Below are 27,171 nucleotides of genomic sequence, written 5' to 3' on the forward strand. Positions count from 1 at the left end.
TCTTAATCGGATTTTCTACTTTTTCAAAGAGATAAGCTATTTTGGCATCAATTTTTACAAACACTTGTTCATAATATATATATATATTTTTTTCTGTTTCTTTTCCATTGTATTGTATCACTCATTATTTCACATTTTTTCTCCTTTTCATTCCTTTGTTAATTATAATAATAATTGTATAAAAATGACGTGAGAGTAGAATCGTTCCTTTTAAAGAGGTGCTCGATTCTCATCATTCACAACGTGTCCTTCGAAACATTGCTTGCAAAAACAATTCACGATCACAGACTTTGAGCGACCTTGTTCATGGCAAGTTTTCTGCTAGAAAAGAAAAAGACTAGTTAGTTAGGCTTTTATGCAAAGAACAGAGTTCTCCCAAACACTTCAATCAAACATGGCTTTACCAGCCAATGAAACCTCCATGGCAGAAAGGTCTCAGTGGGTGCTCAATGCTCCTGCTCCCCCATCCACGTGGCACAACCTCATGGCTTCTGTGAGGAACACAATTTCATCGTACCAAAAAATGTGTTCTTATATAAGAGGCCAACCTGGACCCAAAGTTGTGCTTTCCTTCTTGCGGAGCATTTTTCCTATTCTTCATTGGGGTCGTAATTATTCACCAACCAAATTCAGAAACGACTTACTTGCAGGTCTTACCATTGCAAGTCTCTGCATTCCTCAGGTATAATACAATTACAACACGCCATACAAATAAATCATAAAACACTTGCTGAAACATTTTTACGCTCTTTCAAACACTCGCTGGATTATACATGTCCATAATTCTTAGTATTTCTGTTTGGATGCAGAGCATTGGGTATGCCACTTTAGCAAAGCTTGATCCTGAATATGGACTCTGTACGTTCCTTGTCCCTGTCTTCATGGAAAAAAAAAATCAACTTGAATTAATTGTTATATTTTGAAATTATATATATAAATTTGAAATCAATTATGCTTTGAACAAATTAGATACGAGTGTGGTGCCACCTCTTATCTATGCTTTAATGGGAACTTCAAGAGAAATAGCAATTGGACCCGTGGCCGTGGTATCGCTTCTTTTGTCATCAATGATTCAGAAATTAATAGACCCTGCCATTGATCCAAATGGGTATAGAAAGCTTGTTTTCACTACCACTTTCTTTGCTGGCATATTTCAAGCTGCTTTTGGACTCTTCAGGTGGGTATAACTATGATATGATGTAGTGAAATACTATAATTTACATGCAATTGCGTTTTAATTAATTAATCGTGCCAATGAATAGGTTGGGGTTCCTTGTGGATTTTCTGTCTCATGCTGCTATTGTTGGATTCATGGGGGGAGCAGCTATAATAATTGGTCTACAACAGCTGAAGGGACTATTTGGGATCAATCATTTTACGAACAAAACAGACATAATCTCTGTCATGAAATCCGTTTGGGAATCGGTTGATCATCCCGTAAGTGTTACACTTATCCATTTAGTTGCATGTCAGCATGTGGTTTTACTCTATTGGTTAGCTTTTACTGCCTTTTGTTGGATGGAACCTAGCTACTTTGTCGTAAGAGAATTATTATTACCAAGGACTTGTGTCTTTGTGGGTCATGTCCTTTATAGAGAAAGAAAAAAGAAAGATCTATTAATTAACCGCATATTACACATACTGCACTAGCTCGTGAGATCTAGTCTTCCCATAGTAACAGTATAAAAAACTCATACTAATGTAACTGGATTACAGTATAAAAAAAACTGTTTTATATGGTTAAAACATAGGTTTTTTTTTCTTTTGTTGTTATGCAACTTTTGTGTGTGTGTATATATATATATATTCTGTTTTTTTTAAAAGAAACTGTATAAGGATAATACGGAACCAATAACACCCCTTAGGCTTCTAATGTAGAGTTATACTACTAAATTGTACCAATCCACATCCGAAGATATTTTAGAAATATAAAAGACATGAAAATTCTTCTTCCCCTTGCAAATGTCGATGTTGCGGTCTAAACACAATTACATGCTGCCATAGAATTTTAACCAAAAAAAGGTTATTAAGTATCAGATAAATCCTTGCAATTGTTTAACTGCAGTGGAATCCTCGCAATTTTGTCCTTGGATGTTCATTCTTCATTTTCATCCTGTTTACCAGATTTCTGGTAAGTCATATACACGAAAAAGAAATTATCTTGATTTTTTTTTTCCTGAACAATTTCTAAAATATGTATTTGTCTAATGCGGGTCAAACTCACCATATGGCAGGGTAAAAGGAATAAGAAACTTTTCTGGCTGCCAGCAATATCCCCTCTTGTGTCAGTTATGCTATCAACTCTTATTGTTTTTCTGACAAGAGCCGACAAAAGTGGAGTTAATATTGTGAGACATATAAAAGGAGGATTGAACCCAAGCTCTATCAATCAGATAGACTTGAACAGCCCCCATATTGGAGCATTGGCCAAAATTGGACTAGTTGTTGCTGCTGTTGCACTCACTGTTAGTCCCAATTTACACTTCATATTTCAATTATACATAAAGAGACTCGTGTTAGAACACTCTATTAATGTTAAGAAATTAGAACTGTAAATATACATTATTAAATTGTATTTGAATACATGACTTTTTTATATAGAACTAACTCGCAATAAGTGTATTCTTATCTTGTTGATTACAGGAATCAGTTGCTGTTGGCCGATCTTTTGCATCCATGAAAGGATACCATCTAGATGGAAACAAGGAGATGGTGTCATTAGGGTTCATGAACATCATAGGATGCTTCACCTCATGCTATGTTGCAACTGGTAAGTTAGAGACACAAGGAAATATGAATGAACTGCTTTTATTTTTAAAACTTCACGTCCAAGTTTGCCACTAACATGACAATTATTGACACATTAAATTCCTTAAAAAATCAATGAAGATATTTGGGGATATTCTTCTTATACGTATAGTTTTTATACCTACGTACCTAGTCGAATCAGTTGATGGCACAACAACTAAAGTTACTCAATCATCAGATAAGTTCACCAGTTAGTGGGGGGAAAAGAATATATATTATGCATGCTCCATTGTCACGGGCAAGGTTTGAGAAAGCACAATATTAAACTAGCCACTGGAAGTGTAACTGTGTGTGTGTTTATTTTATTTTATTGGGGAAGGTGCTTTAATACGCAAGAGGCAATAATTTTAATCTTCTATTAATTATCACAAAAGAAATTAAACACTCATGGAGCACTATATGTTTAAAAAGTTAAAGGACAATGCTAAATAATATTCTAAGATCGATACTCCATCCAGACTCCTAAACAAAAAAAATGATTTTTATTCTTGGATTTAAATATTAATAAATCTAATTATTTTTTAATTCCTAAAATACTTTTTATTTAATTTTAATTTTTCTTCAATGATTTTTTATTAATAATATCAAGTTCTAATAAAAAAACATTTTAAAAATAATCTCCTTTTTCTTATCTGAGATCAATAAAATTAAATGATATTAACTAATTTTTTTAATTAGTATATAATTAGAAGGTGTATTAGTTAAAGAAATATAAACAAAGAATTATAGAAAACAAATATTTAGCACTTGTTTTTTAAAATACTTTAAAGAATTAAAAGGAGAACATAAAAGAACTTATGAAAATTATAATTTTACACATTTCAATAAAAAAAATTTATTCTTAATTTCTTAATTAATGTCCTTAAAATACTTGTTATCATTGTTACAAATTATATACACAAAATTGCATATTTTTCTTTTGTGTGAGTGTCTTAAATTAATTAGAAATTATGAAAAAGTCATTTAATACACATTTAGAAATATTTAATGAGAGAGGAGCGTTATCGATGTCCAAAGTAAAAACTCGTCTAAAGATGGAGGTGTTAAACTAAAGAGGATTACAAATACAGACAGAACATAATTTGAGTAGCATTAATTGGGCTAAGTAATGATTTTTTACTTAATTAATTATGTACAGGTTCGTTCTCCCGCACGGTGGTTAATTTCACAGCGGGTTGTGAAACATTAGCGTCGAACATTGTGATGGCCATTGTGGTCTTGATATCACTACAATGTTTGACAAAGCTATTGTACTTTACCCCAACTGCTATTCTCGCTTCAATAATCCTTTCTGCTCTCCCGGGACTCATTGACATCAATGAAGCTTACAAAATATGGAAAGTTGATAAGCTTGATTTTCTTGCTTGTGTTGGAGCCTTCTTCGGGGTGCTCTTTGCGTCAGTGGAACTTGGTCTGCTAGTGGCTGTAAGTGCACCACTTTTATATATATTGCTGTCACCTGCAAATACTTATTATTATTGAATCGATAGAATTTAATGGAATAAACTTTCTTGTTTTTATTTAACTGTAATTATGAATTTCAGAAAGATATACAGCTATGTTCAACAATTTATTTCTGGTCCTATATATCCTATATTAAGTACGGTATCTAGTTCATACGTGGTTTACTCTTATTGATAGAAATCTCTTCACGTTTTACCTCTGGTATACCTAAAATGGAATGAAATATTTTTTGGTTACATATTGTTTGATAGTGTTTTTTTCATCCATATAAAAATTATTTTTAAACAATACAATGTGAACTTATTTTCAGTCTATTTCAATTGATCATTTTATTCAATCACATTCCGTATCATTTGATCACGATCTAACTGTTACTGATATTAATTAGTAGTAGACAATGCTGGAGTACTAGTTCCGTGTCAACTATATATTTTAAAGGGAACGTAGTTGTAAGCAACAGTAGCGCACTAAAATATCACAAATTTCATTCACAGTACTACTGTGTAGTCACCGTCGCGGGCCTCCCTTCCTCCACCAATGAATATTCTTTCAGAATCACCACTAATTTATGCAATGGAATCTTACACTCGTTGAAAACGCTAGCTAGCTTCACTATAAATTAAAAATTAATTAGGTCAGTATTGATTAATTTGCCAACTCAAAGCTTAATCTTTGAGCCAGTGACAAAGAGGTACATATACGTACGTAAAACCAAACATTGTTATTAAGCAATCATGGGATTCAAAAAATCTTTCAACAATATCTGCTGCATAAAAGTTTGTGGCCAAGTTGAGAGGATATCTAACTAGTGTAATGCATGCAATTTCTTCTGCTTTTTCCCAGTCAAACTGGCAATGAAGAAATTTAGGTAGTAGTACGTCTTCAATTCTAAGAGGCCTTGGTTTTCAATTGCACAGAAAACCGTCACCATTTTGCACTGCCTTATTGGATTAATATGCAAAGTTGATTTTTTATAAAGCATTGAATGTTAGTCCATCACGTGTCACTCAAAGGATGCGTTTGGAAACTCCAATGACTCGGGACATCAGTGGCATCAAAAGAGTGTTGGGAATTTTATAGGATTTTTTTTTTTTGAAAAAAAGATGTGATATACTATTATGCAAAGAGTTTTGATCTTTAGCAACCTCGCGACCTCTCTTTATTATTGTTGAGACTTACATATTCTCTGAAACCTGCAAGTGTACTAATTGATCCTATCTATAACATCTCAAACACAAGTACGCCACACCTCCACGGCTCCACCAACATCTCTTTCATAAATGATCAGTTTTTTCTTTTTTTGTTTTTTTCATTGAAAACATGATGAAAAAGATTAAGTGCTATTGCAGGGGTCCTATCCACGCTCTCCTGTTGGGCCGCACTTCAACAGAAAGCCCCACTCTCTAGCAACTTTAACTTACGTGCTTTTGATTAGGTCTAATAGTGTTGATCAGGTGCCCTGATCCGTGTGCATGTGTGATTTAATGTGCAGTTTACAGTAATACTACTACTTTGATCCTGTTCTTGTCTTGAGAAAGAAATTAACTAATGATTTGTAGCAAAATACCATGCATTGAGATTAAAGTGCACAAAAAAATAGACTTAAAAATAAATGTAAAATGTTAATCAGTCTTCTTAGAAACTAAAAAGAAAAATATTTTTATTAAAATATGTAAAATTAAACTGTCTATGATTTTTTTAAGTTCTCTTATAATTTTTACAATATATATTTTTTCTTTTAGTTTTTTGACCACTGTCAAAATGAATGAAGCAAATTAAGAAAGAATGAACTGAGATGATTCAAATTTATTTTCAGGTGGGTATATCTTTTACAAAGATAATATGGATCTCAATTGGAGCAGGCACAGAAACTCTGGGAAGACTTCCCGGCACAGATGTGTTCTGCGATGCACAACAGTATCCTATGGCTGTTAAGATTCCTGGGGTTGCAATAATACGCGTCAAGTCTTCATTGCTTTGCTTTTCTAATGCAAATTCAGTCAGAGAAAGGTATATACAATATAGTAGGCACTTGTAACCAAACCATTTCATGTTAAATAAAAAAAATAAAAATCGAGCTTCAGTGGTAACTAATTAGGCAAGTTAATTTTGTTTGTTTCTAAGGATCCTGAAATGGATATCCCGGGAAGAAGCCAAGGGAAACATAGAAGACAACACCGGAAGCATAATTCAGCTCGTAATCCTTGACACCTCTAGTAAGTTTTTCTTTCTTCTGACAAATGGAGAGAAAAATTAACGAGTTAATTAATAAATTACCTTTGCTTGTTTATTTATATAATATTTCATTACCTTTGTTATAGTACTTATATGTAGTAACAATATTGTGGCTAGGCAAGTACTGAACAGTTTATTTTATTATTATATTATTATGGTAGATTTGGTGAGCATTGACACCTCAGGAATTGCTTCTCTTGAGGAGCTGCACAAGAGTTTGGTCTCAAGTGGGAAGCATGTAAGGGGTACCGAACTTGCTTTGAGGTTTTACACTATAATTTGCGGTTAATTTTGTGCTTATTTACCAATTCCTAATGTTAATTTCGCTCAGCTAGCAATTGCCAATCCTCGTTGGCAAGTGATTTATAAGCTAAAGGCGACCAACTTTGTCACAAGAATTGGAGGAAGGGTCTTCTTGACTATTGGAGAAGCTATTGACTGCAAGCTGGATTTCTGAATTGCTACGGATTGAACCGAGTGTTGTACCTCTGTCTTTGTTAATAGAACTCGTGTGTGGAAATAAAATCTTAGCTTTTCATGGCTGGTTTGAATTGGAATGTTGTAAAATTTTACTCATGTATGATGCTTCTTTTGTGTGTTTAGATTTCCTGCCCCGGAGTACTTCATGTACAATATAGTTCTGGGACAGAACAATAAGTCTTCGCATTCCTGTTTAGCCACTCACAAAGTGGAATTTGTGTTATTTACTCTATTGGTTTGCGCCTATGATGTAATAAAAGAACTATATGGTTTGTGTGAAATTTATCTTGGAAATGCCATCATAGTTTCCCTCTCGTGTAACACAAAATAGGCATTAAATGAATAATAAGACACACAATCAAAATAATTAATCAAATTGAGGTAATATAAAAATATGTAACACAATCAAAATTTCAAATCAAATTGAACTAATGAGTTTAACATTAAACCAAGCTATTTGCGACTAAGATCGAAACAAGTCTGACCTGAAAAAAAAAAAATCATATCAAATTTAAGTCAAGTTACCAACCAAATAAATTCTTATCGATTTGTGTTAAGCTGGATTTAATTTGACTCGATTCATCTTATTACCAATCTTATTTTTCACGGCTGTATATTGAAATTGCATCAAAGGAATAGTGGCCTAGCACTTCTCTTCTCTTTCCTCTCTTTTCTTCCTCTTCCTCTTCTCTACTTCTGCGTATTGAAAGACTCGTTAAATTTCGTTTTTTTGTAATATTTAGAATTTATCCTTATTTTAGTTTAACGCCACAAAACTCTGCATTTTAGTTTTGCTTTGCTTTCCTCCACCTTACAAACAAACTTTTATCACCATATATTTGTGATTCAGTGGAATGCAAGATCTAAGGTTGTATCCGAAGCTCATTGTTGTGAAAATATTGATGTTAATATTATTTTAATTTCACTTACAAATGCTTGTGTTATTAGCGTCTTTCATTGAAGAAGTATGCTTATACACAAATGAATTTGGAGCATATGCAGATCAAATAATCGAACTATATACACAAATGAATTTGGGCTGCCACTCGGTTTCTTGAAACACGTGGAGATGGGTCATGAAAAAACATTTTGGTATCTTGTGCATGGACTTCTTCCTTTCAATTTGCCAGCGATCAACAAAACCAAAACGTGAGGCCTTTCTTCTCTTCTCTTCCTAATCGCCAATTGAGGCCTTTTTCTGAATGTGGCATATCCATGTTGTCACTTCTTCTTCTTCACCTTAGTAATGAATGAGAATGCTTGAGTAGTTGTTGAAGTGGTGGTTGCCCTTGTGCTTTACACAACAATCCCTTCACACTTTCGGTCACCTACATTCAAAGAATTTCCATTATCATTATACCATATGTATTTGAGGTTGTATATATTTCCAAAAATAATGTGTACTAAACATGCACTTGAAAATCAAATATTATGTCAATGTATAAAATAAAAGTAAAACCTTTCCCAAACTTCCCCTAGCATAGGGGACTGTCCTCTGATATCCTAACGTAGCTGGGGGAGATTTTCTGCTAGTCTCTTCCTTGCAGGGTGATTTCCCATTGCTTCTGCTTCGCGTCATAACGCTGGGAGATCCATGCGATTTGCTATGCAACATGTTTGGTAGACTAGATTCCTAACATCATCCATAAGCCATAACAAACGTGTGAGAATCATACTACTAGCTGGAATATTTCTTTTCAAAGGTAATTAACCAAGTAGAATTGAACATGGAGATTAATTTCACACCAGAAACAACACCGTTGCACAGTGCTTAAGCACCTCCAGGTTCATGCGAACATCATCCAGGCTCCTGCTTCATAATAGTCATAGTATATATCATATATAGAATTTAATTGAATAATATATATATATATATATATATATATATATATATATATATATATATAATCCTTCAATCATGAATTATCATATAAAAATTGTTAACTTTTACAATAAGTCACATCTAACATATTTTTAATTGGTTAATGTATTAAAATTAAACTCTTAAGCATAATACTCAAATTAATACAATAGAGTTAGAAAAGTGTACCTGTGTTTTTGTTGGCCCAGGCCAAAATAAGAAGCCAGTGTTGCCATCTGCCCATAAACAATAATAGCAATTAAGAACTTGAAATAATTATGAGGGTTTTGTTTTTGTTGTGAGAAGAATTAATCACTGGCTGCTTCTATTTCTTACATACCTTCATGTTACCAGCTCTTCTTCCAAACTTCTCAGTTAGGACCCCAAGAGAATCAATGATTCCAACTGGAACCGGTGCTGGCCTATTGATATCATCAAAGGCCTCTTTGATTCGAACACAGTCAAATCTCTGGATGTTATGCCCCGCCCACACCCTTCCATTCAAGATACTGAATATTCTGTCTGCAACATCTTCAAAAGATGGTGCATTTTCAACAGCTTTACGAGTTATTCCATCACTTCTGCTGGATTTCACTGACACCACAGATAGGTCTTTGGGTCTTATCAGCGTGGTGTAGCTCTCAATCTCGGTGAGTTTGTGGGGTGTGACCACAATTGCACCAAACTCCAGAACCCAGAAACGCTCTCCACCCTTTTTGGGCACTGTAGTTTCCAAATCAAAGAAAACGATCTCGGGTGCTTGTTGTTCATTGCATGAATAAGAGACGTCCATGATCACAAGGCTTTTGTTTTCTTTTGTCTCTCTCCAACTTGATTTCCTATGTTTACTAATTACTATATATAGATGAAGTTTAGATGGGAAAGTGGTACTTTTGGAATAGAAAAGTGCATGCAGAGGAAACCCAATTCTTGTGTGTAAAGGTTGATTGTCTCCAGGTTGAAGTCACTATGCAAGATTCATGAAGGGGAATTGGAGCTCCTTAGTTTCTTGAGAATGTTAAACTTTGGTGTAGATGGGAATATTTAGTGAAGATTTCTTTCCTTCTTACCTTCCTTCCCTCCCACGCTCTTTGTATTTGTATGTGTTGTTGCATTGCCTTTCCAACAGGAAACTTCTAATGAGACCCTAACCTCACGTCCTTACCTATTGGAAAACTTGCGGTTGTGGGGCAGGTCAAGCAATCTCCTCCTACATTGGGATTGATTCTATGCCGAAGCAAGCATATCATATGCCGCAAATTGTATCAATTAATTAATTATCCATGTATTTGTTCCCAACGGGTTAGCATTTTGGTTTGGGAATTGCTATGCGCACCCAGCAAACTGCTTGTATACCCAATACATTTTCATTTTTTTAAAATTACCCCTGGAAAACTTATGGATTTGTAACCCGTAAACTTGTGAATTCGTAATCCGCACGCTTATGGATTGTCAATCCGTATGTTCATACGAATTGTCGTGCGTATGGATCGACAGTCTATATGTTCATACAGATTGATAATTTGTATGTTCACGTTATTAACACGATGTTCTAACAAATTGAACTAATAAGCCAATTATGTTATAAAATAATTAATGTTGTTATATATAACAATAAAATTTATAATGTATATTTAATGTACATGTAATTATTTTATAACATAATTAGCATATTAGTTTAGTTAATTAGAGCATCATGTTAATAACCTGAGCTATTAATTTTAAATTAATTTGTAAAACATTTTTCAACAAAAAATAAAATAAAAATTCCTATGCGATCCTTATGGGCCAATCCGTATCCATACGGGTTGTGAATCCGTAATGGGTCCATACATATTATGGATATGTAAATTTGCTAGGGGTAATTTTAAAAATAACAAAAAATGTTAGGTGTACAAGAAAAAAGGTTGGGTGCGCAAAGCAATTATTTTTGTTTTTCTAAATATATTATAATTTGAGCGTACGCTTACAAGCCCAACTGGTCTCCCTCGATACCCAGGAAAAAACAAAAGAATTGAAGGCCTAAACATCTTATAGGGCTTACAACTTAATGGAAGTTTTGCTTCCGAGGCCCGACTTAAGGGGTGCACTTCTTTGACCAAAAGGGGGAGGGAGGGGGTGTACTTTATTGTTTCGTTAGGTCAGTTTTGATTCTGTATGAAATTAGAAACGCACCACTTTTCACAATTTACATCTCCTGACAAAGCAAAAAAGAAAAAAAGAAACAAAGATGGAGTCGCCACAAATTCAATCTCCTAAAACGAAACATGAAATTTACCATTGGCTAGAGTTATCAATGCTTCTTTGGTTGTGGCTAATTCAAATATTCCACAAGTGCTAGCTAATGCCCGAGAAAATTATCGCTATTCAGTATGTTTGGATAGATAATTTTAACTGAAGAAAATAATTTATGAGAAAATTTAAATTTCTGTAATCTAGAATTCATTATTTGGATGTTTTTTTTGAAGAATTTAAAATTTTGGAATTTAAAACAGAATTTTAAACAACTAAAAATCTGGAATTTCAATTTCCTTATAAAAAATGAGAAATTGAAATTCTCTTCTTCCAGTCTTCTTCAAGAGAGATTGTAACTAATACATCAATCACATCTTTTCTTTTTTTTCATTCATTTTTTTTCACCCTCATAATTTTAACTTTTTTTATTCAAACACAATTTTGAAAATAAAAAAATTTTAATTGAAGTATTTGAAATTCTTAGAATTTTAAATTCTCAAAATTTTAAATTCCTTCATCCAAACACACTCTTAATGGAATTTACTTCAAAAATTACCACACCCTTTTCAGATTGTAGCCATTGAACGCCAGTTTATTTGCTTCCCCTTCGCTTCGAGACATATGTAACATAAAAGGAGGACAATTTTGTTATTATAATTTTAAACCATTAAAGACAGTTGTATCACTTCATTTTATGGAAGAATATCCAAAGCCTAATATTTTCAGAATAAACAGATTACACATTGCCAAAATTAAAATAAAAATAAAATACACCCATTACAACAAAACAGCAATATTAAACAAGTGCAGCAGAGCTCAGCGGGATAAGTGCTCTCTTAACTCTTTCTACAGCTGCCTGTAGGGTAGTAAGGGATTCTGCATAAGAGATGCGGATGCAAGTGTCATCTCCAAATGCACTCCCTGGCACCAGGGCTACCTGTAAGCCAAAATGGCAAAAGACAATGTTATGAGACATTAAAAGTTCAACTATACGATGTTTCTTTCCCCTCTTTTTCAACTTTGTATACATATAAGCTTAACTTTCAGTCTCAGTTATTGGGTAATACTTCAAAAAAATGAGAACATACTTGTTGTTTTAGCCTTTTGCTAATAACAGTAATTCTATAGTTCTCTCTCGACTATTTTATAGGGAATACGTTAAAATAAAAGACCATTTGAAAATTTCCTGCTCATCAAATATCACTGTTAGAGAAGTCTTTAAAGCCATTAAATGAGTATACCTGGCCCACATCCAGTAGATATCGACAGAGGGACTCAGAATCCTCAATTTTACCGAATCCTTCAGCTTCTCTTCCATAATAGAAGCTGAAATCAAGGAATAGATAAAATGCTCCCTGCGGGTGAAAAGAGAAAAATTATGTTTGAGTAGAAAAGGAGACAGGAAAAGTAAGAGACAAAACAAAAAGAGGAGAATTGTTTAAGGAATAAAAGAAAAGAATTAGCACCTGGGGTTCAGATATCTTGACACCATCTATTTCTCTAAAACTTTTTACCAAGAAATCCCTTCGCTCCCTAAATGCTTTCACCATGGTAGAAACTGCCTCCCCACCAGCATGGCCTAGTCCTAATGCAGCAACTGCAGCTTTCTGAGCTATACTACTGGCCCCTGAAGTGAACTAAATTCAATAAGATGCATCAGCCAGTATATACTGCATATAATATTAACTAGCAGCAATAGTCCAACTAATTCCAAATGAAGGCTAGAAAATTTCTGAGTTTCCTCTCAAATGCTGAATCTGTTAAACCTAAGAATCTGTAAGATGTCATGGAGGATGTAGCAAAAGGAAATAAAAAAATGTATGATGTATACTTGTGTAGGGTAAGGCTTACGAAAGTGGCCAATAAAAAATGTAGCATACCTGACTTTGGATCTTTCCACATGCTGCAACAAAATGTTTTGGACCAGCAATATATCCAAGCCGCCAACCAGTCATTGCAAAGGCCTATAGAAAAACAGCTCAAAAGTGTCATAATAAAATTTGGAGGCTTCCATGTGGGCAATTGAGTATAAATAAGAATGAGGAATCAACAATACATCCGGCAACTCTTAACAGAAATAGAACATTACAGACTAACCTTGGAAAATCCATTCACAGTAAGAGTTCTGTCCCACATTCCTGGTAAAGATGCAAAACTCGTGTGAGTTGCTGGTGCATAAATTATGTGTTCATAAATTTCATCGGAGAGAACCTGCATAAAACAACTACTAAGATCTTGAAAGGAAATATCATCTAGGCTGAACACATTGAAGCACTTGTGATCTTGTCATGGATGTATGACTATACCAGGAGCCTGGGGTGCTTTGCAACAATCCGGGCTATCTCTTCAAGTAATTCTTTAGGGTAGACAGATCCTGTTGGGTTAGATGGTGAACAAAGAATGAGCAGTCTCGATCTTTCAGTAATTTTGGATTCAAGAAGTTTGGGATCCAAAAGGAAATTATCAGATATTAAGGTTGGAAGAATCACAGGTGTCGCATCAGCCAACCTTGCCATTTCTGGGTAACTAACCCAGAATGGAGCTGGAATAATAACCTGAAATACTCATGCCATAAATGAAAGCCATTGTAGTGAGCAAAAGGAAAAAAAAAATGGAGTACTAGTATGTGATAAGCATTAAGCTGTCCAAAAACAACTCAGCCATAATTTTATAAATGGAAATATGTGCACAGTAAGGAGTGACTATTTTATTTGTGACTTTTACCACAGCAAACATATTACCGGACCCTGAATAAATGATACATTCATAATAAAGTAGTTGAGATATTGTGGGAAATACTATTGAGATATTTCGTATAATTAGGGAAATATTGTCTATTTATGTAAATAGGGAAAGTCTGCTCTCTTTCTATTATTTTTATATATGCAGCTTCATTCTAATCCTTGATTTTAATCCCTAAATTTATGAGATTGAGTCTCTCAGACTTGTATATAAACATGGTACATTTATCAAAGAATAAAAAAAGCTTTCTTTAATTTCAACAAAAGTAATTATAACAGACTATCAGAGACATAAAACAAACAGCAAAAAAAGCTTTAGAAGCTGAAAAGCCAGTTGAAGAATCTTTTGAACAAACAAATGCAAGTAAAAAATTTCAGACTTGAGACAGATTGAATAATGATAAAACAAGTCTGGCACCGTTGTCAATCAGACAGAAAATTCAAAATCATCAAAGATTTTCGGCAAGCAAACGATAAACTAATTTGAATAATTCAAACAAGTTAGGTCAAATTAAATCATCCATTGAGACCTAGCCAATGACTACGCAGCATAACATAAGTAGTTAGTTACTCTATTGGTTATGTTTAGAGTTAGAGCATAAACTATTTTTGCTTACCTCATCTCCGGGGGAGCAAACTGCAAGCACTGCCTGAGCAATGCTCTGTTTGGCTCCGTTACTAACCACAACTTGGTCAGGAGTATAACTAATCCCATTCTCCTCTGCAATTCAAAATCCTCATCTCTTAGAAACATCCAAACAAATAACATAATTACATAAATGAAAACTCAAATCAACCTTTAAGCTTGCGACAAATCGCTTGGCGCAGTTCCATGGTTCCGGCATTGGGCGTGTACCTCGTGTAACCTTCGCGAATTGCATTAATCCCAGCCTGCAATTACAGTGTTAAAGAAAGAACACGTAGTTATGAATGAAAAGGGGAATGCAGAAAGAAAACCTCAGCTATGGGAGCGGGCGTGTCGAAATCGGGCTCGCCGGCGGCGAGGCGAATGACGGGAACGCCGGCTTGGAAGAGAGCGGTGGCGTGGTCGCTGATGGCGACGGTTTTGGAAGGCTTGACGGCATTGACACGTGGACTGAGCGAAAGGTCAACGTCGAAGTCAGAGTGCGAAGAAGCCTTAACCGCAAATGCGTATGATTGTTTTCCCGCACGTGTTCTGCGAAGGTGACATGAGAAAGAGAAATTGGAGGGAAGAAGAGAAGAGAGGAGAGGAGAGAACTCACTTGAGGAGGAAAGAGAGGGATCTGGAAACGTGGCGAGAGAAGGCCAGGGATTCATCACGGAGAGGGATTCGGCATGTGGCGCCGTTATATAGTGTGTTCGCCATATTGAAACTGAACAGAGGGAGATTTTGGGAGAGAAGGGGTTACTGAAAAATAAGAAGATGAGAAGAAGAAGAAGAAGGTTGAATAGCGGTAGGTAGAGGGAGTTTGGTGGGATGGGGTGGGGTGGGTTGGTGAAACTCTTCTTCACCTTCACATTCATTTCAAATTTGATAATTTAACTCTATTGAAAAAGTTCATGGAAAAGTTTTGCTACAGTTTTAATAATGTTTAATTCTTATATACTTTTATCATAGAAAAATGTCAATGTCATCAATCACTTAGATATCATATCAAGTATGTATTTAACCCGACATTCACATTGTAACACTTATATAATATTAAAGAGATATTAAATTTAATTAATTTGTTTGATAAAAACATGAGCAACTTTTTCTTTTAATTCAAACTTTTGATTTTTTTTTGCAAAAATTCAAAGCTTAATAAATATCTTATATAAAGAACCATGATCATATATAATAACGTCGTTAGCCTCAATTTAGTTGGAATAACTTAATTAAAACACTTTTAAAAATTATAGAACTAAATTAACCATTTAATATTTAGAAGATCAAATTAAATACCAAAAAAATAATTTAGCAAAAAAAAACTATCTAGACAAACTAAAATTGAAATAACAAATAATTAGGTGACTAAGTGTGAGTTAATCTCCTATAAAAAAAAGTGAGTTAATCTTGAGATAAAATTTCATTTTGGTCCAATTATTGCTAATGGGCCGAGCTCATTGATTGTCAATTCAAGAAAAAAAAGGTTTTTACTATATCCAATTTCATTTTTTATTAAGTACATTCCTCTTTTTTTTTTTTTAAAAAAAGTAAATTACTTAAACAACCTGTATTCCACAAAAAATCTCACCTGGTTAGTCAAATATTAAGTGCACTATTGTTATTATTATTATTATTATTATTAAAACAGAGGATATTTAAACTTTTATTTATAGTCAAATTGGGGACAGAACTCCAAATATTGAGTGTATTATTACAACCATTCCATTACATAACATAGTTGGATTAAAGTTAGTGAACTTAAGTTTAATAAAAAAAAAAAGAGTTTACACACATTTATGTTTGAATATTTATTCACTAAAAAAAGTATATTCGATGAAATGAAATTTGTTTGAATAATATTATAAAAAATACTTTTAAATGCATAATTATTGAAAATGGTATGAAATTTATAACGTAATATTAATGTTATTTTTTTATAGGCTCTCTTTGAATAGCATCCCCGTTTATTTTTTATCAGCAAAAAAGAAATATAATATCATCTCACCCAAAGCAAGGCTGACTAGATGCCAAAACACGAGTGACAAACCCAAAATACTGAAAGCAAGCAAAGGAAGAAATACCATATGAGCTAGCAGAGTCTCCTTCAAACACCATCTGATCAATGTGGAATATCCAAGTCTATGAGGAAGTGGACATTTTTTGTTTTTCATAAACTGAGGTTTGGAGAAGCAACCCCCAATATTTGTTGCTTTTGAAGCAAACCCAGTTAACTTCCACGTAACACAGAATTTTTTTAAGGGAAACCAAACATGACGTTATTTTATTAATTGTAGGACGTCAAACAAACCCTTCCGGCAAATACGACGTGGCGTCATCATCGCCACCCGCGTTAAAAAACGCAGCACATGCATTAGCGTCGTTCGGCATCAAAAACTAATTTTCTTTATATACTGTAATGGAGAGTAGGCCTTCCTTCATCTCCATCAAAAATTTCATTCGTCATTCATTCATCCCACGCAAACTTTTCTCTTTAAGTGTCTCTGCTCTCCCTCTCTGCACTTCTTTGAATCTCAAACCTCTTATGCCTTGTGACAAACATCATAACAAGTTACAAGTTACAAGTTACAAGTTGCAAGTTACAAGTTACAAGTTAAATTATGAAAAATTATATAAAAAAACTATTTCTTGACTTCGAGAAAGATAAATAGTTTATATGTATCTTCAATTATTCCTTGCATATATTATATATATTTATGCGGAAAGCGTGTTCCGGTGTTCATTCCGAAAGGAGATTTTCTCATAGTTTATATGCAAGTCACATATTGCGAACCTGCGATTTCCTTGAGGGCGTCGTACTCTATTTTAAGTTTTTAACAATACTGTTGAAGATAAGTACCATGTTGTATTTTTTTAAGAATTTAACTTAATGATTTAAGGAGTATAGTTTTTTAAGGTTATTTATGGAGTATACTTAATTTACAAAAAAAAAAAAAAAAAACTTTACAAGTTGCGTCAATGAGACACTGAGCAACCGAAACTTTTTGTTTTTTTTTTTATTTACGCACTGTGCCATTATGCAAAGAAGAGAGAAAGATGTAACCGAGAGAGAGAGAGAGGTGCTTGAAGGAAATTTGAATTATATGCTTACAATTTCATTTTTTGGTATATATATATTGATAGCTAAGTAAGGTCCAAGTCAGAAATAGAGGGCTAGCAATTATTAAAATCAGCATAAAAGAAGATTGCTATTTTAATTTTTTTTTTACACCAAGAAAAAATTAATTATTTCATTCTTCATAAGACCTTTAATACAATGAGGAATTAATAGACTCAAAAACATGGCGAATAACATGAAATTTAAATGTTCTTGCTGAGTAATAAACATCTTGATTGACTTGTCTTATAATAAAGCACACTTGACGTTTGAGAAAAAAGAAAATAATTATCGAAGATGCTAAAGAATCTAAAACACACTCTTTTAATTTTTAAAGAGGCTTAAAGATTATTTTGTAAAGAAAGATAGTTACATTATATTTTGAGAAATACTAATAACACAATCTTTTAAACACATTTTTTAACACAATATCATTATTAACTATAATGAATTAAAAATATTTTTTTTTTTAATTTCACATCTTATTTAATAATTTATATTTTTTATTTTATAATTTCAAATAAATTTAACTAATGATAACATATGTTAGAAGAAATATATTAAAAAATATGATTAACAATTTCTTATATTTTTACACTTCCATGATTTATATCTCTTTTTTCTTGTGAATGAAAACATCAATATCACCGTTTTTATATATAGGAAAGTACATCAATATCAACGTTAGGAATCAATACAGTACTTTTCCAATCTACATAGAGACAGTCAAAACAAAACTATATACAATGAATCGCAGATAAACTTCGAGGCAAGGCAAAGGGGAGGAGCTAGCTAGCTCATGGTCAACACGGTGCAAAAAAGTAAAAAATTCACTCTTGAGATATTTCTATGAACAACTTAGTTTGAAAAGGTAGGGCCAACAATAAAATACATAAATAATATAATTCCATAGTGCCGATCCATTATATAAAGGCAATCCTGGCTCCATAAATGTACACACATCAAACACCAAAAAGTTTAAATCTTAAACTAAAACTCTATCAGCTCTCTCAATCTCAGTCTCAGACACACGCGGGCGCACATATATATATATATATATATATATATATATATATATATACTTGACTAGCTAGTAGCTAGGCATGGTTGAGCTTGGGTTAATTAGCTTAAGGGCTTTGCAATTGCCAAGACTATTGATTCTGTGTTTCTTTGTCATTTTGGGGAATTTTCACAAAGCTGAGGCCAGAATTAGACATTACATATGGGAGGCGAAGTATGAGTTTAGGTCCCCTGATTGCTTTAAGAAGCTGGTTATTACAATCAATGGCAAAACTCCAGGACCCAGCATCCAGGCACAGGAGGGTGATACCATTATTGTTCAAGTTAACAATAGTTTAGTCACAGAAAACCTTTCCATCCACTGGCACGGGATCAGACAGGTTGGGGGCTTAATTTTCTGGTCCAAAATATAAATATTAAATAATATAGACTTTTTCTTTAATCATGTGTATGGTTTGTAACTTTGTATGTGCATGGCAGATTGGAACTCCTTGGTTTGATGGAACAGAAGGGGTAACTCAGTGTCCCATATTGCCTGGAGACACATTTATTTATCAGTTTGTTGTAGACAGGGTAAGTTATAAAATTCTAACCCACATGAGTAATTATGTTAATTCCTTATTTTTTGTTTGGTCTTCTAATCTAAATTCTAGAAATTGAAAGTAAACAGAACAAGCTATATTTGTAATCCATTCATCATAACATGAAAACAATTTATGGTATCTAATTTACTCTCACCTTTTATGTCACAGCCTGGAACATATCTTTACCACGCTCACTATGGAATGCAAAGGGAAGCAGGGCTATATGGGATGATGCGGGTGGCACCCCGTGACCCTGAACCCTTTGCTTATGACCTTGACCGAAGCATTATTCTCAACGATTGGTACCACAGTAGCACTTATGAACAAGCTGCTGGATTGTCTTCAATTCCATTTCGATGGGTGGGAGAACCTCAGGTAAATATATTAACGGTTCAATTCAAAATCTACCTGGCCTCCTTTTTTCTTTTCTTTCTTTCTTCAATTGTCTATTCTTTGTGCATATTTGGTTCCTCAGTCACTTCTGATTCATGGAAAAGGAATATTCAACTGCTCTAAATCCCCAAGCTTAAGCACTGATGTTTGTGACGCATCAAAATGTTCTCCCTTTGTACAAACTGTGATCCCAGGAAAAACATACCGACTCAGAATTGCTAGTTTGACTGCTTTATCAGCACTTAGTTTCCAAATAGAGGTAATCAAATAAATGTCTTGTTTAAACAAACTTTTTCTTAAACATTATGGCAAAAGAATCCAAGAAAATAAGGAAGTAAAATAAATTAAAAGTTTAGGTAAAAGTGTTACAATTTTAATTTTGATTGAAGCTCTCTTGTGTAACTTTGGTGTAAAAGTTGATTTTAAGTGGATTTTTTAGTGGATTTTTTAATATTTGAAGTTTAATTCTGAAAAGGTTTTATCTTTAAATTTTTTTAACTTCATTAATTTTTACGGCAAATAACTTTTTAGAATTAAAATATAAATTTTAAGAATTAAAAAATTCACTTATTAATTATAGAGACTAAAAGAAATAAGTTTAGAAACTATAGAGACTAAAAGAAATAAGTTTAGATACTATAAAGATTAAATGAATAATTAAAATTTTAACTTATAATAAAAGTTTAATTTATTTTCTTTTCTTATATGAGTTCTTAACTGATAAGTTTATCATATATTGTAGAAGACAAAAATCATGTTATTCTTTTGCTTGTTACTTTATTCTTGGTAATTCTAATTTTGATTTATTTTTTAATTAACAAATATTAATTTTGTTAAAAATATTAATTAGAAAGATTGGAACACACAATTTCTTTTCTTCTTCTTTCTTATATCATTCTTGGTAAGTTCAATCTTATATCTCCAATAACTTGTGATATGTTATAATGCAGGGCCATAACATGACAGTGGTTGAAGCAGATGGTCACTATGTGGAACCATTTGTGGTGAAAAAGCTGTTCATATACTCTGGTGAGACCTATTCAGTTACTGTGAAAAGCGATCAAGATCCATCAAGGAACTATTGGATAACCTCAAACGTGGTAAGCAGAAACAGAAGCACCCCAGCAGGGTTAGGCATGTTCAACTACTACCCCAACCACCCAAAACGGTCCCCTCCAACGGTTCCACCTTCTCCTCCTGCTTGGGATGACGTTGAGCCAAGGCTGGCACAAAGCTTCTCCATCAAGGCACGCCAAGGGTACATCCACAAACCCCCGACAACCTCGGACAGAGTCATAGTACTCCTCAACACGCAGAACAACATAAGCGAGTACCGCCATTGGTCAGTGAACAACGTCTCTTTCACACTCCCTCACACCCCTTACCTCATTGCCCTTAAAGAGAACATTAACGGTGCGTTTGACTCCACTTCTCCACCTGATGGCTATGACTTTGCAAACTATGACATTTTCAGTGTGGCTAGTAACGCGAATGCAACTTCTAGTAGTGGCATTTATAGACTGAAGTTCAACACCACGGTGGATATTATACTTCAAAACGCCAACACCATGACCAAAACGAATAGCGAGACACACCCGTGGCACCTTCATGGGCATGACTTTTGGGTTCTTGGGTATGGGAAGGGAAAGTTTGACGTGAACAATGACACCAAAAAATATAATTTGGAGAACCCCATTATGAAGAACACGGTTCCGGTGCACCCCTTTGGTTGGACCGCATTGAGGTTTAGGACGGATAATCCTGGAGTTTGGGCTTTTCATTGCCATATAGAGTCTCACTTCTATATGGGGATGGGAGTGGTTTTTGAAGAAGGGGTAGAGAGGGTTGGGAAGTTGCCTTCATCTATCATGGGTTGTGGTCAAACCAGAGGTTTTCACGGGCCATAATCGAACATTTTGTTTTTCAATTTCTTGGGAGAAATTGGTTTGTATTCGGTTTAATTCAATTCTTTTTGCAATGTGCCCAAAAAAATTGTCATGACATGTATTTTTTTTTTTTACCAGAAGTGTGTATGTATTATACAAATTGTGCCTTCATTAGGTTGTAAATTGTAATTGTGCTAGTAATTTCTTGATTATATATGGCAGTTGAGAAATTATTAAATATTTTTCATTTAATGTACTAATTTGTGTTTATAATCTTAAAGAATGAGATAATCAGTATTTATTTTATAAAAAAATAATCAACTAGTGAATATATTATTAAAGGTTGAAATAGGATCAACAAAATCTGTAACTTCACGGTCTCTGGCACCTGGCATCGAGTACCAACTTGCATGTATACATATATACACTGGATGTATCCCTTGCGTAATTGTTTGACTGAAAAGCCAATTACATTTGAGCTCATCTTGTATTATATCATTTCCAATATTCATAACAACTATAGTAGGTTTTGCACTTCAAAGTTAAAAATACATAACAACTATAGTAGGACAAGATCTGAACCAAGACCAAAGTTAATCTGGGATCGGCCCAACCAGAACCTAATGAGGACCAAGAAAAAGAAAAGTCTACCTGATGACTGAAAGAAAGTCTCTACGTGAGGGGAAAGGTTTATACTTTCGTAAGTGAATCCTTTATCAGTTCGGCCTTTTAGGAGAGTTTTACGTAAAAAATATGACAATGTATATTAAAATTACTTTAAAATTAGAAGTGACGACTTTTTATTATCTTAAAAAACATTATCCTTTTAACAAGTCTCTATTTTAACTAAAATTAAAAAAAAAATGAAAGAAGAGGCAATAACACTCTAACATTTTTTTATAAGAAATTATTAAAAACTATAAGATTACGAGTTCATTAAATAAGAAACATACTCACTCAAATTTTGTAATTTTCCACAAAATTTAAACAATAATAAATAAAATACATTTAACCAAACGACTTTCAGGACGAATTAATTAATGACATGGTAAAATATCTCACAAATTAGAAGAGAACCTTTCAAGTCAATATTAATAAGCACACTGCGATGAGAATCGAAAGTTGAGAGCAAAAGAAACAACTACCACTCGGAAAATCTATTATCTGCCATAAAAAAGCTTCATTGAGTATGCATGATATACAGTTTTAGAAAAACAAGATAATGGAAACAAGCCACCAATATTCGTGAAGTTCGAATCAACAAGTTTTTATTGAAGAACAACAGTCAACAACAGTATTGACTATGCCGTATACACAACAAACGCTCAAACTAAACAACACTCACATTTCACACCAACACACAGATTGAACTAACTACAAATGTGACAAAGTTTCACTTCAGAGAAGATGATCCATTATTCACAGGCCATGGTGGTCTTCGATCTCCACCATTGGCTTGACCTGAACCTGATCAGGCATAGGAGGCACGACGCAACTTCCACGTCCGTCAACAGCAGAGCACGTCCCTTGCGTCGTCTGCTCTGCAGAATCTGGAATATTCTCCGCTCCTTCACTGCCGCCTAAGATACTGTCATGAGCGGCAGCCACAGGATTAATATGCGGAAACGGCAAGTACACACTATGCACCACGATCTTCACGTTGCGAATCACATCCGAAACCCTAACCCTAACGTAGTTAATCCTCATTGGCGCCAAGGTCTCTCCTCCCCCTGAGGTAGTGATGAGCAGCGACTGGCCTTGCTCCAGCGTCGGCAGAGCAGTTCCGACCGGAAGCTTCTCGAGATCCGCGATGGACAGGTAATGGTTTGGCACGATGTGGAACCTGACGTTGCTGATGTATGCGTGCGAACCGGAGAAGATGGAGAGGTCATCGACGGCGAACACGGTCATGTTGTTCAGCGTCACGAGTTCCGCGTACTTCACCTTCATCGCTAGGGCGAGGATGCTGAAGCCGTTGTTGCGGAGACGAAGCATCGCGTCTCGGAGCATCAGGCGCATCATAGCAGCAGGCTGCGCCGTGGGGCTGTTGGAGTGGTGGAGATGATGCCGAGCGTGACCGGATCGGTGATCTGGATGGAACGGAAACGAGAGCGAGTTCATTCTCTCCACGTCGCAAGAGAACGGAGATAACGGAGAGACGAAGCCTTGAAGACCGTGAACCACGACCATGCCGTTGTTGAACAGATCCGGTTGCGTGATCTCGACGCCTCCGACGAAGACCTTCGCCAAAGAAGAAACAAAATAACTAAAACACTACTGAAAAATACCTTCGCCGCGCGCGGTGTTGTTCGTGGAAATATATAACTGAAAAAATTAAACTCTAGAGAAAATAAAACTGATTCTAACTATGAGTTAACATATGAGGAATACCTTCGCGGCGGTGTTGTTCGTGTTCCGATGGAGCGTATCGGAGGTTACGGTGATGCAATGGCCTGGACTCAAGGTCTCGATCTTAGTGCCGAAAGCGAGTTTCCGGAGATAATCGATGGTGAAGAGGCCGGGAACGATGTGTTCGCGGAGGAGGTTCGGAACGGAGCAAGAGAAGCATGTGCGGAGAGAGGCGTCGGAGGGAGCAAAAATAGTGGAAGGACCGGTCCAGGCTGCGGAACCAGTGGCAGCGGTGTCGGAGAGCGACGGCGCCGCCGTTGCGAGCTGGTGGAAGCCGAGGTGAGACAAGATCGGAGGAAGGAGCGCGGTGTGGGAGAAGAATGAGTGTTCATGGATAGCGGGCGGAGGCGGTGGAGGAGTTGAGTGAGCGAGGGGAGCTTCGAATCCTTCGGTGGTGGCGGTGATCATGTGGCCGCAGAGAATGAGGGTGAAGGAGATGGCGAAGAGGAGGGCGAATCGGCGAGGGAAAGAGGAGTTTTCCATGGTGGAGAGGAAATTGCAGAAGTGATGATTCGATTTCAGAGTGAATATAATAGCGGGAAATGAAGCGAGTGAGGGAGGGAACGCAACGGCTTTGAGAAGTTCGTTAGTTACGTGGTTGATAGAGGTCAGAACGTTGTTGATTTTTTTATTAATTAATAATTAATAATTATTTGTATTCTGGGCTTTGGCCCAACTAAGTTTTGTAGCCCAAAAAAAAAGATATTTTAGTAATAAAGAAAATGAAAAAAGAGAGCGTTAATTGTTGGCTGAAGGTGGACCCATGGCTGGGTTTGATATCCTGAGTGAGCCATAGAAAGAGTTGAATTAATAGAGATACAGATAACGTGAAACTGAAAGGAAAATGGCACTCTCAGTCTCCTCACCCTCATGCGTACGCGTTCCTTCATGTTTTTGGAAACCAAATGGCAAGAGTTGCAAAGAGCGTACTAAGGTGTCATGTGCAGCTCACAATGATAATAAGAATCCGTTGGTTGGAATCGGTATTGGGGTTGTAACGTCTTGTGTGATGGGTTTAACTGCATTGGATGCGGACGCCACGAGAATCGAATACTACGCAACAGTGGCAGAGCCTTTGTGTGAGTACAACTATGTTAAGTCTGGCCTCGGCTACTGCGATATTGCTGAGGGCTTCGGTGACGAAGCTCCACTGGGTGAGCTTATCAATGTTAGTTACTCACTCACTTTCAGCATGCAAACATGTTTCTTAGTTCGTTTGTTATGAATGAATGCTATATATATTTATACACTACAGGTTCACTATACTGCGAGATTCGCTGATGGGATAGTATTCGATAGCAGCTATAAACGTGCTAGACCTCTCACCATGCGCATTGGTGTGGGCAAGGTATACAATTCTTTTTATCCTAAAGTATTTTCTAACATCGTTTTGCTATGTTGTAACTTATCAGAGTGTATCAATCGATTCCAGGTAATCAAGGGACTGGATCAGGGGATTTTAGGGGGTGAAGGAGTACCTCCAATGCGGATAGGTACCAATTTTAATTTTGGAGCATTTTAAGATTCTTTAATCATGATTCATAATTTTCTAGTCCCTTTATAGACTTTCTAATTTACCTTTTTTACCCAGGTGGGAAACGCAAACTGCAGATTCCTCCGCACTTAGCATATGGCCCTGAACCTGCAGGGTGCTTCTCAGGTTATGTTTCATCGCACTTTGGAAATTGCTATATCATCTAATTTAGTCTTAAACAAGGAAATACTCTTTTTCGCCAATCCGCAACACCTATAAAGTAGTAGAATAGACACCAGAGAGAAGGGAGAAATCATTTTTCATTGCTTAATTTTTATATTTTATCACAGGGGGCATGCATTTTCTAGTTCATTACTTGAGTTTTAGATAAGTGTATTATGAATGTTATCAAAAGATGCCTTAAATTTGTGAGATTTTGACATGCTTGTCACTGATTCAATAGGTGACTGCAATATACCCGCCAATGCCACTCTTCTGTATGATATTAATTTTGTTGAGGTTTATTCGGGGAACAGATCAAAGTGAAGTCAGTCAAAACTGGTCAGATACATATATACATATGAACCACAGATGGATGGGGTGAGTTTCAAGATCTCCTTAGAATATTTATGTTCTTAAAATAACGGTTGAAATGATAGTTAAATCATTCATACTGTTGTGTTCAGATTACTTTGTGTATGCTTGTCCCCTAAACTTGTTGGTTTTCTTTCCTTATATATTGTTGTGTTCAGATTACTTTCTTTCCTTATTGTCGTGAATAAAAACATACACTAAGGGTAAAATTTACAACATGTTGTTTAATGACCGGGTGATATTTAAGAATTAAGATTATATATATGTTTAATGGCAGGTACAAGTAGGCCAGCGTATTTATAAATTTATATATCTTCTTATAGTAACATATAAGGGGGAAATGATGATAGTGACACTTACTGTATGCTGTCTTTTTATCTCTGGCCTGAATTATCTAAATTAGGTATAATTCTAATTTCTTATGTATAGTTTAGAGCAATGAAATGGACATTTTGCTTGAGAATATGGATCAACTTGCTTGGCAGAATCTTCTTCCTGATTACAACTACCTCAAGTTACTGTTCCTGGTTAGTGGAGTTGTACATGATTGACCTGGATATCCCTTTTGAGAGTAATGAGCAATCCTTCCTGGTGATATATTAAGATAATTCATGTGTATCTCTGCACATGACATGCGAACAGTTTGTGCATCTTTAGTGTAAATGTAATTTCAATACTGCTCTGAATGATAAAAAATTGTTAATTCTTCATTTGATAAATGCCTGTCTCTAATACGAGATATGCTTTACCCTTTTCACCTTCCTGTCTGAAATAGGCATGGCTCTACATGCTTAGAGCAGTAAAATGCAAAGGGAGAATCATAATTTCAAAAGATTAACAGAATTAGCAGTTAAACGTGTTCAAATATGATTTCTATGCTGAATTGATTAATCACCCGTTTGCAGGTAATTCATCTAAAGTTAGAAATATGTTCATAAAGATATCCTAATTTGTAATTTTCTCAAATGCAAATTGTGCTCCTGTGTCTGGTTCAATTTATTAGGTTAATTAGCCCAGGCACACACTAGCTAACTCAGTGACCGTGGCTTGATCTTAGTGATTCACTAGGTCATAAGCATGGCCCTGCCGAACTAAAATTTCTTCTTTTTTTGAACAACAATAGTTCATTGTGAATACATTTGGATCGTAATTAGACCTTTATACGTTTATACAAGTAGCGCAAATTTTAAATCTAAAATTTATGTCTCTCCATTTTGGAAATGCCAAATAAAAGTTACAGC

The 27,171-nt window shown here is 35.0% G+C and overlaps 6 protein-coding genes across 9 annotated transcripts; 3 read left to right on the plus strand and 3 right to left on the minus strand.

The window, feature by feature from the left end:
* Positions 1-212: 212 nt before the first annotated feature.
* Positions 213-7,286, plus strand: LOC114422856 (sulfate transporter 2.1-like). Of its 2 annotated transcripts, none has more exons than XM_028389403.1 (12): positions 213-682; positions 810-858; positions 970-1,177; positions 1,263-1,437; positions 2,066-2,131; positions 2,235-2,465; positions 2,644-2,770; positions 3,947-4,233; positions 6,089-6,282; positions 6,397-6,488; positions 6,669-6,752; positions 6,839-7,286. In XM_028389403.1, the coding sequence occupies exons 1-12, from the start codon at positions 356-358 to the stop codon at positions 6,874-6,876; spliced, it is 1,878 nt and encodes a 625-aa protein (XP_028245204.1). In that variant the 5' UTR covers positions 213-355; the 3' UTR covers positions 6,877-7,286. The 2 variants fall into 2 exon arrangements, with proteins under 2 accessions (XP_028245204.1, XP_028245203.1); XM_028389402.1 differs by having other exon boundaries at positions 214-682; positions 6,669-6,745.
* A 586-nt stretch (positions 7,287-7,872) lies between these two features.
* LOC114424477 (protein NEN4-like) lies at positions 7,873-9,703 on the minus strand. The gene is made up of 5 exons (XM_028391333.1): positions 9,189-9,703; positions 9,038-9,084; positions 8,734-8,797; positions 8,447-8,620; positions 7,873-8,315 (listed from the first exon to the last, which is right to left on the minus strand). The coding sequence occupies exons 1-5, from the start codon at positions 9,639-9,641 to the stop codon at positions 8,223-8,225; spliced, it is 831 nt and encodes a 276-aa protein (XP_028247134.1). The 5' UTR covers positions 9,642-9,703; the 3' UTR covers positions 7,873-8,222.
* A 2,004-nt stretch (positions 9,704-11,707) lies between these two features.
* LOC114421887 (bifunctional aspartate aminotransferase and glutamate/aspartate-prephenate aminotransferase-like) lies at positions 11,708-15,322 on the minus strand. The gene is made up of 10 exons (XM_028388001.1): positions 15,069-15,322; positions 14,782-15,001; positions 14,622-14,715; positions 14,442-14,545; positions 13,390-13,638; positions 13,181-13,294; positions 12,964-13,047; positions 12,550-12,720; positions 12,325-12,438; positions 11,708-12,020 (listed from the first exon to the last, which is right to left on the minus strand). The coding sequence occupies exons 1-10, from the start codon at positions 15,170-15,172 to the stop codon at positions 11,880-11,882; spliced, it is 1,395 nt and encodes a 464-aa protein (XP_028243802.1). The 5' UTR covers positions 15,173-15,322; the 3' UTR covers positions 11,708-11,879.
* A 3,285-nt stretch (positions 15,323-18,607) lies between these two features.
* LOC114424489 (L-ascorbate oxidase-like) lies at positions 18,608-21,664 on the plus strand. The gene is made up of 5 exons (XM_028391347.1): positions 18,608-18,970; positions 19,071-19,163; positions 19,343-19,549; positions 19,650-19,826; positions 20,518-21,664. The coding sequence occupies exons 1-5, from the start codon at positions 18,674-18,676 to the stop codon at positions 21,472-21,474; spliced, it is 1,731 nt and encodes a 576-aa protein (XP_028247148.1). The 5' UTR covers positions 18,608-18,673; the 3' UTR covers positions 21,475-21,664.
* Positions 21,665-22,826: 1,162 nt separating this feature from the next.
* On the minus strand, positions 22,827-24,387 carry LOC114422962 (fasciclin-like arabinogalactan protein 21). Its single transcript, XM_028389534.1, has 2 exons — positions 23,845-24,387; positions 22,827-23,694 (listed from the first exon to the last, which is right to left on the minus strand). The coding sequence occupies exons 1-2, from the start codon at positions 24,343-24,345 to the stop codon at positions 22,873-22,875; spliced, it is 1,323 nt and encodes a 440-aa protein (XP_028245335.1). The 5' UTR covers positions 24,346-24,387; the 3' UTR covers positions 22,827-22,872.
* A 270-nt stretch (positions 24,388-24,657) lies between these two features.
* LOC114421888 (photosynthetic NDH subunit of lumenal location 4, chloroplastic-like) lies at positions 24,658-26,664 on the plus strand. 3 transcript variants are annotated; one of them, XR_003668587.1, is made up of 6 exons: positions 24,659-25,030; positions 25,118-25,210; positions 25,295-25,355; positions 25,454-25,522; positions 25,800-25,936; positions 26,365-26,664. XR_003668587.1 is itself a non-coding variant. In XM_028388002.1 (5 exons), the coding sequence occupies exons 1-5, from the start codon at positions 24,707-24,709 to the stop codon at positions 25,880-25,882; spliced, it is 630 nt and encodes a 209-aa protein (XP_028243803.1). In that variant the 5' UTR covers positions 24,658-24,706; the 3' UTR covers positions 25,883-26,206. The 3 variants fall into 3 exon arrangements, 1 of the variants encoding a protein (XP_028243803.1); XR_003668586.1 differs by having other exon boundaries at positions 24,660-25,030; positions 26,360-26,664; XM_028388002.1 differs by lacking the exon at positions 26,365-26,664 and having other exon boundaries at positions 24,658-25,030; positions 25,800-26,206.
* The last annotated feature ends 507 nt before the right edge of the window (positions 26,665-27,171 follow it).

Source organism: Glycine soja, chromosome 8 (assembly GCF_004193775.1).
Source record: "Glycine soja cultivar W05 chromosome 8, ASM419377v2, whole genome shotgun sequence".
In the NCBI taxonomy this organism is placed as follows: Eukaryota; Viridiplantae; Streptophyta; class Magnoliopsida; order Fabales; family Fabaceae; genus Glycine; species Glycine soja.

Excerpts from the sequence above, each read along its gene's own strand:
- LOC114424489 (XM_028391347.1), top strand. The coding sequence starts at position 18,674 with ATGGTTGAGCTTGGGTTAATTAGCTTAAGGGCTTTGCAATTGCCAAGA. Across the intron at positions 18,971-19,070 it reads ACTGGCACGGGATCAGACAG|ATTGGAACTCCTTGGTTTGA; the intron begins GTTGGGGGCTTA and ends TGTGCATGGCAG. Across the intron at positions 19,550-19,649 it reads GATGGGTGGGAGAACCTCAG|TCACTTCTGATTCATGGAAA; the intron begins GTAAATATATTA and ends TTGGTTCCTCAG.
- LOC114424477 (XM_028391333.1), bottom strand. The coding sequence starts at position 9,641 with ATGGACGTCTCTTATTCATGCAATGAACAACAAGCACCCGAGATCGTT. Across the intron at positions 9,085-9,188 it reads GAAGAGCTGGTAACATGAAG|ATGGCAACACTGGCTTCTTA; the intron begins GTATGTAAGAAA and ends GTTTATGGGCAG. Across the intron at positions 8,316-8,446 it reads CTAGGGGAAGTTTGGGAAAG|GTGACCGAAAGTGTGAAGGG; the intron begins GTTTTACTTTTA and ends CTTTGAATGTAG.
- LOC114422962 (XM_028389534.1), bottom strand. The coding sequence starts at position 24,345 with ATGGAAAACTCCTCTTTCCCTCGCCGATTCGCCCTCCTCTTCGCCATC. Across the intron at positions 23,695-23,844 it reads CGAACAACACCGCCGCGAAG|GTCTTCGTCGGAGGCGTCGA; the intron begins GTATTCCTCATA and ends TCTTTGGCGAAG.
- LOC114422856 (XM_028389402.1), top strand. The coding sequence starts at position 356 with ATGCAAAGAACAGAGTTCTCCCAAACACTTCAATCAAACATGGCTTTA. Across the intron at positions 2,132-2,234 it reads TCCTGTTTACCAGATTTCTG|GGTAAAAGGAATAAGAAACT; the intron begins GTAAGTCATATA and ends ACCATATGGCAG. Across the intron at positions 2,771-3,946 it reads CTCATGCTATGTTGCAACTG|GTTCGTTCTCCCGCACGGTG; the intron begins GTAAGTTAGAGA and ends AATTATGTACAG.
- LOC114421888 (XM_028388002.1), top strand. The coding sequence starts at position 24,707 with ATGGCACTCTCAGTCTCCTCACCCTCATGCGTACGCGTTCCTTCATGT. Across the intron at positions 25,211-25,294 it reads TGCGCATTGGTGTGGGCAAG|GTAATCAAGGGACTGGATCA; the intron begins GTATACAATTCT and ends AATCGATTCCAG. Across the intron at positions 25,523-25,799 it reads ACCTGCAGGGTGCTTCTCAG|GTGACTGCAATATACCCGCC; the intron begins GTTATGTTTCAT and ends CTGATTCAATAG.
- LOC114421887 (XM_028388001.1), bottom strand. The coding sequence starts at position 15,172 with ATGGCGAACACACTATATAACGGCGCCACATGCCGAATCCCTCTCCGT. Across the intron at positions 12,721-12,963 it reads GTGGAAAGATCCAAAGTCAG|TTCACTTCAGGGGCCAGTAG; the intron begins GTATGCTACATT and ends TATTGAATTTAG. Across the intron at positions 12,439-12,549 it reads TCAAGATATCTGAACCCCAG|GGAGCATTTTATCTATTCCT; the intron begins GTGCTAATTCTT and ends TTTCACCCGCAG.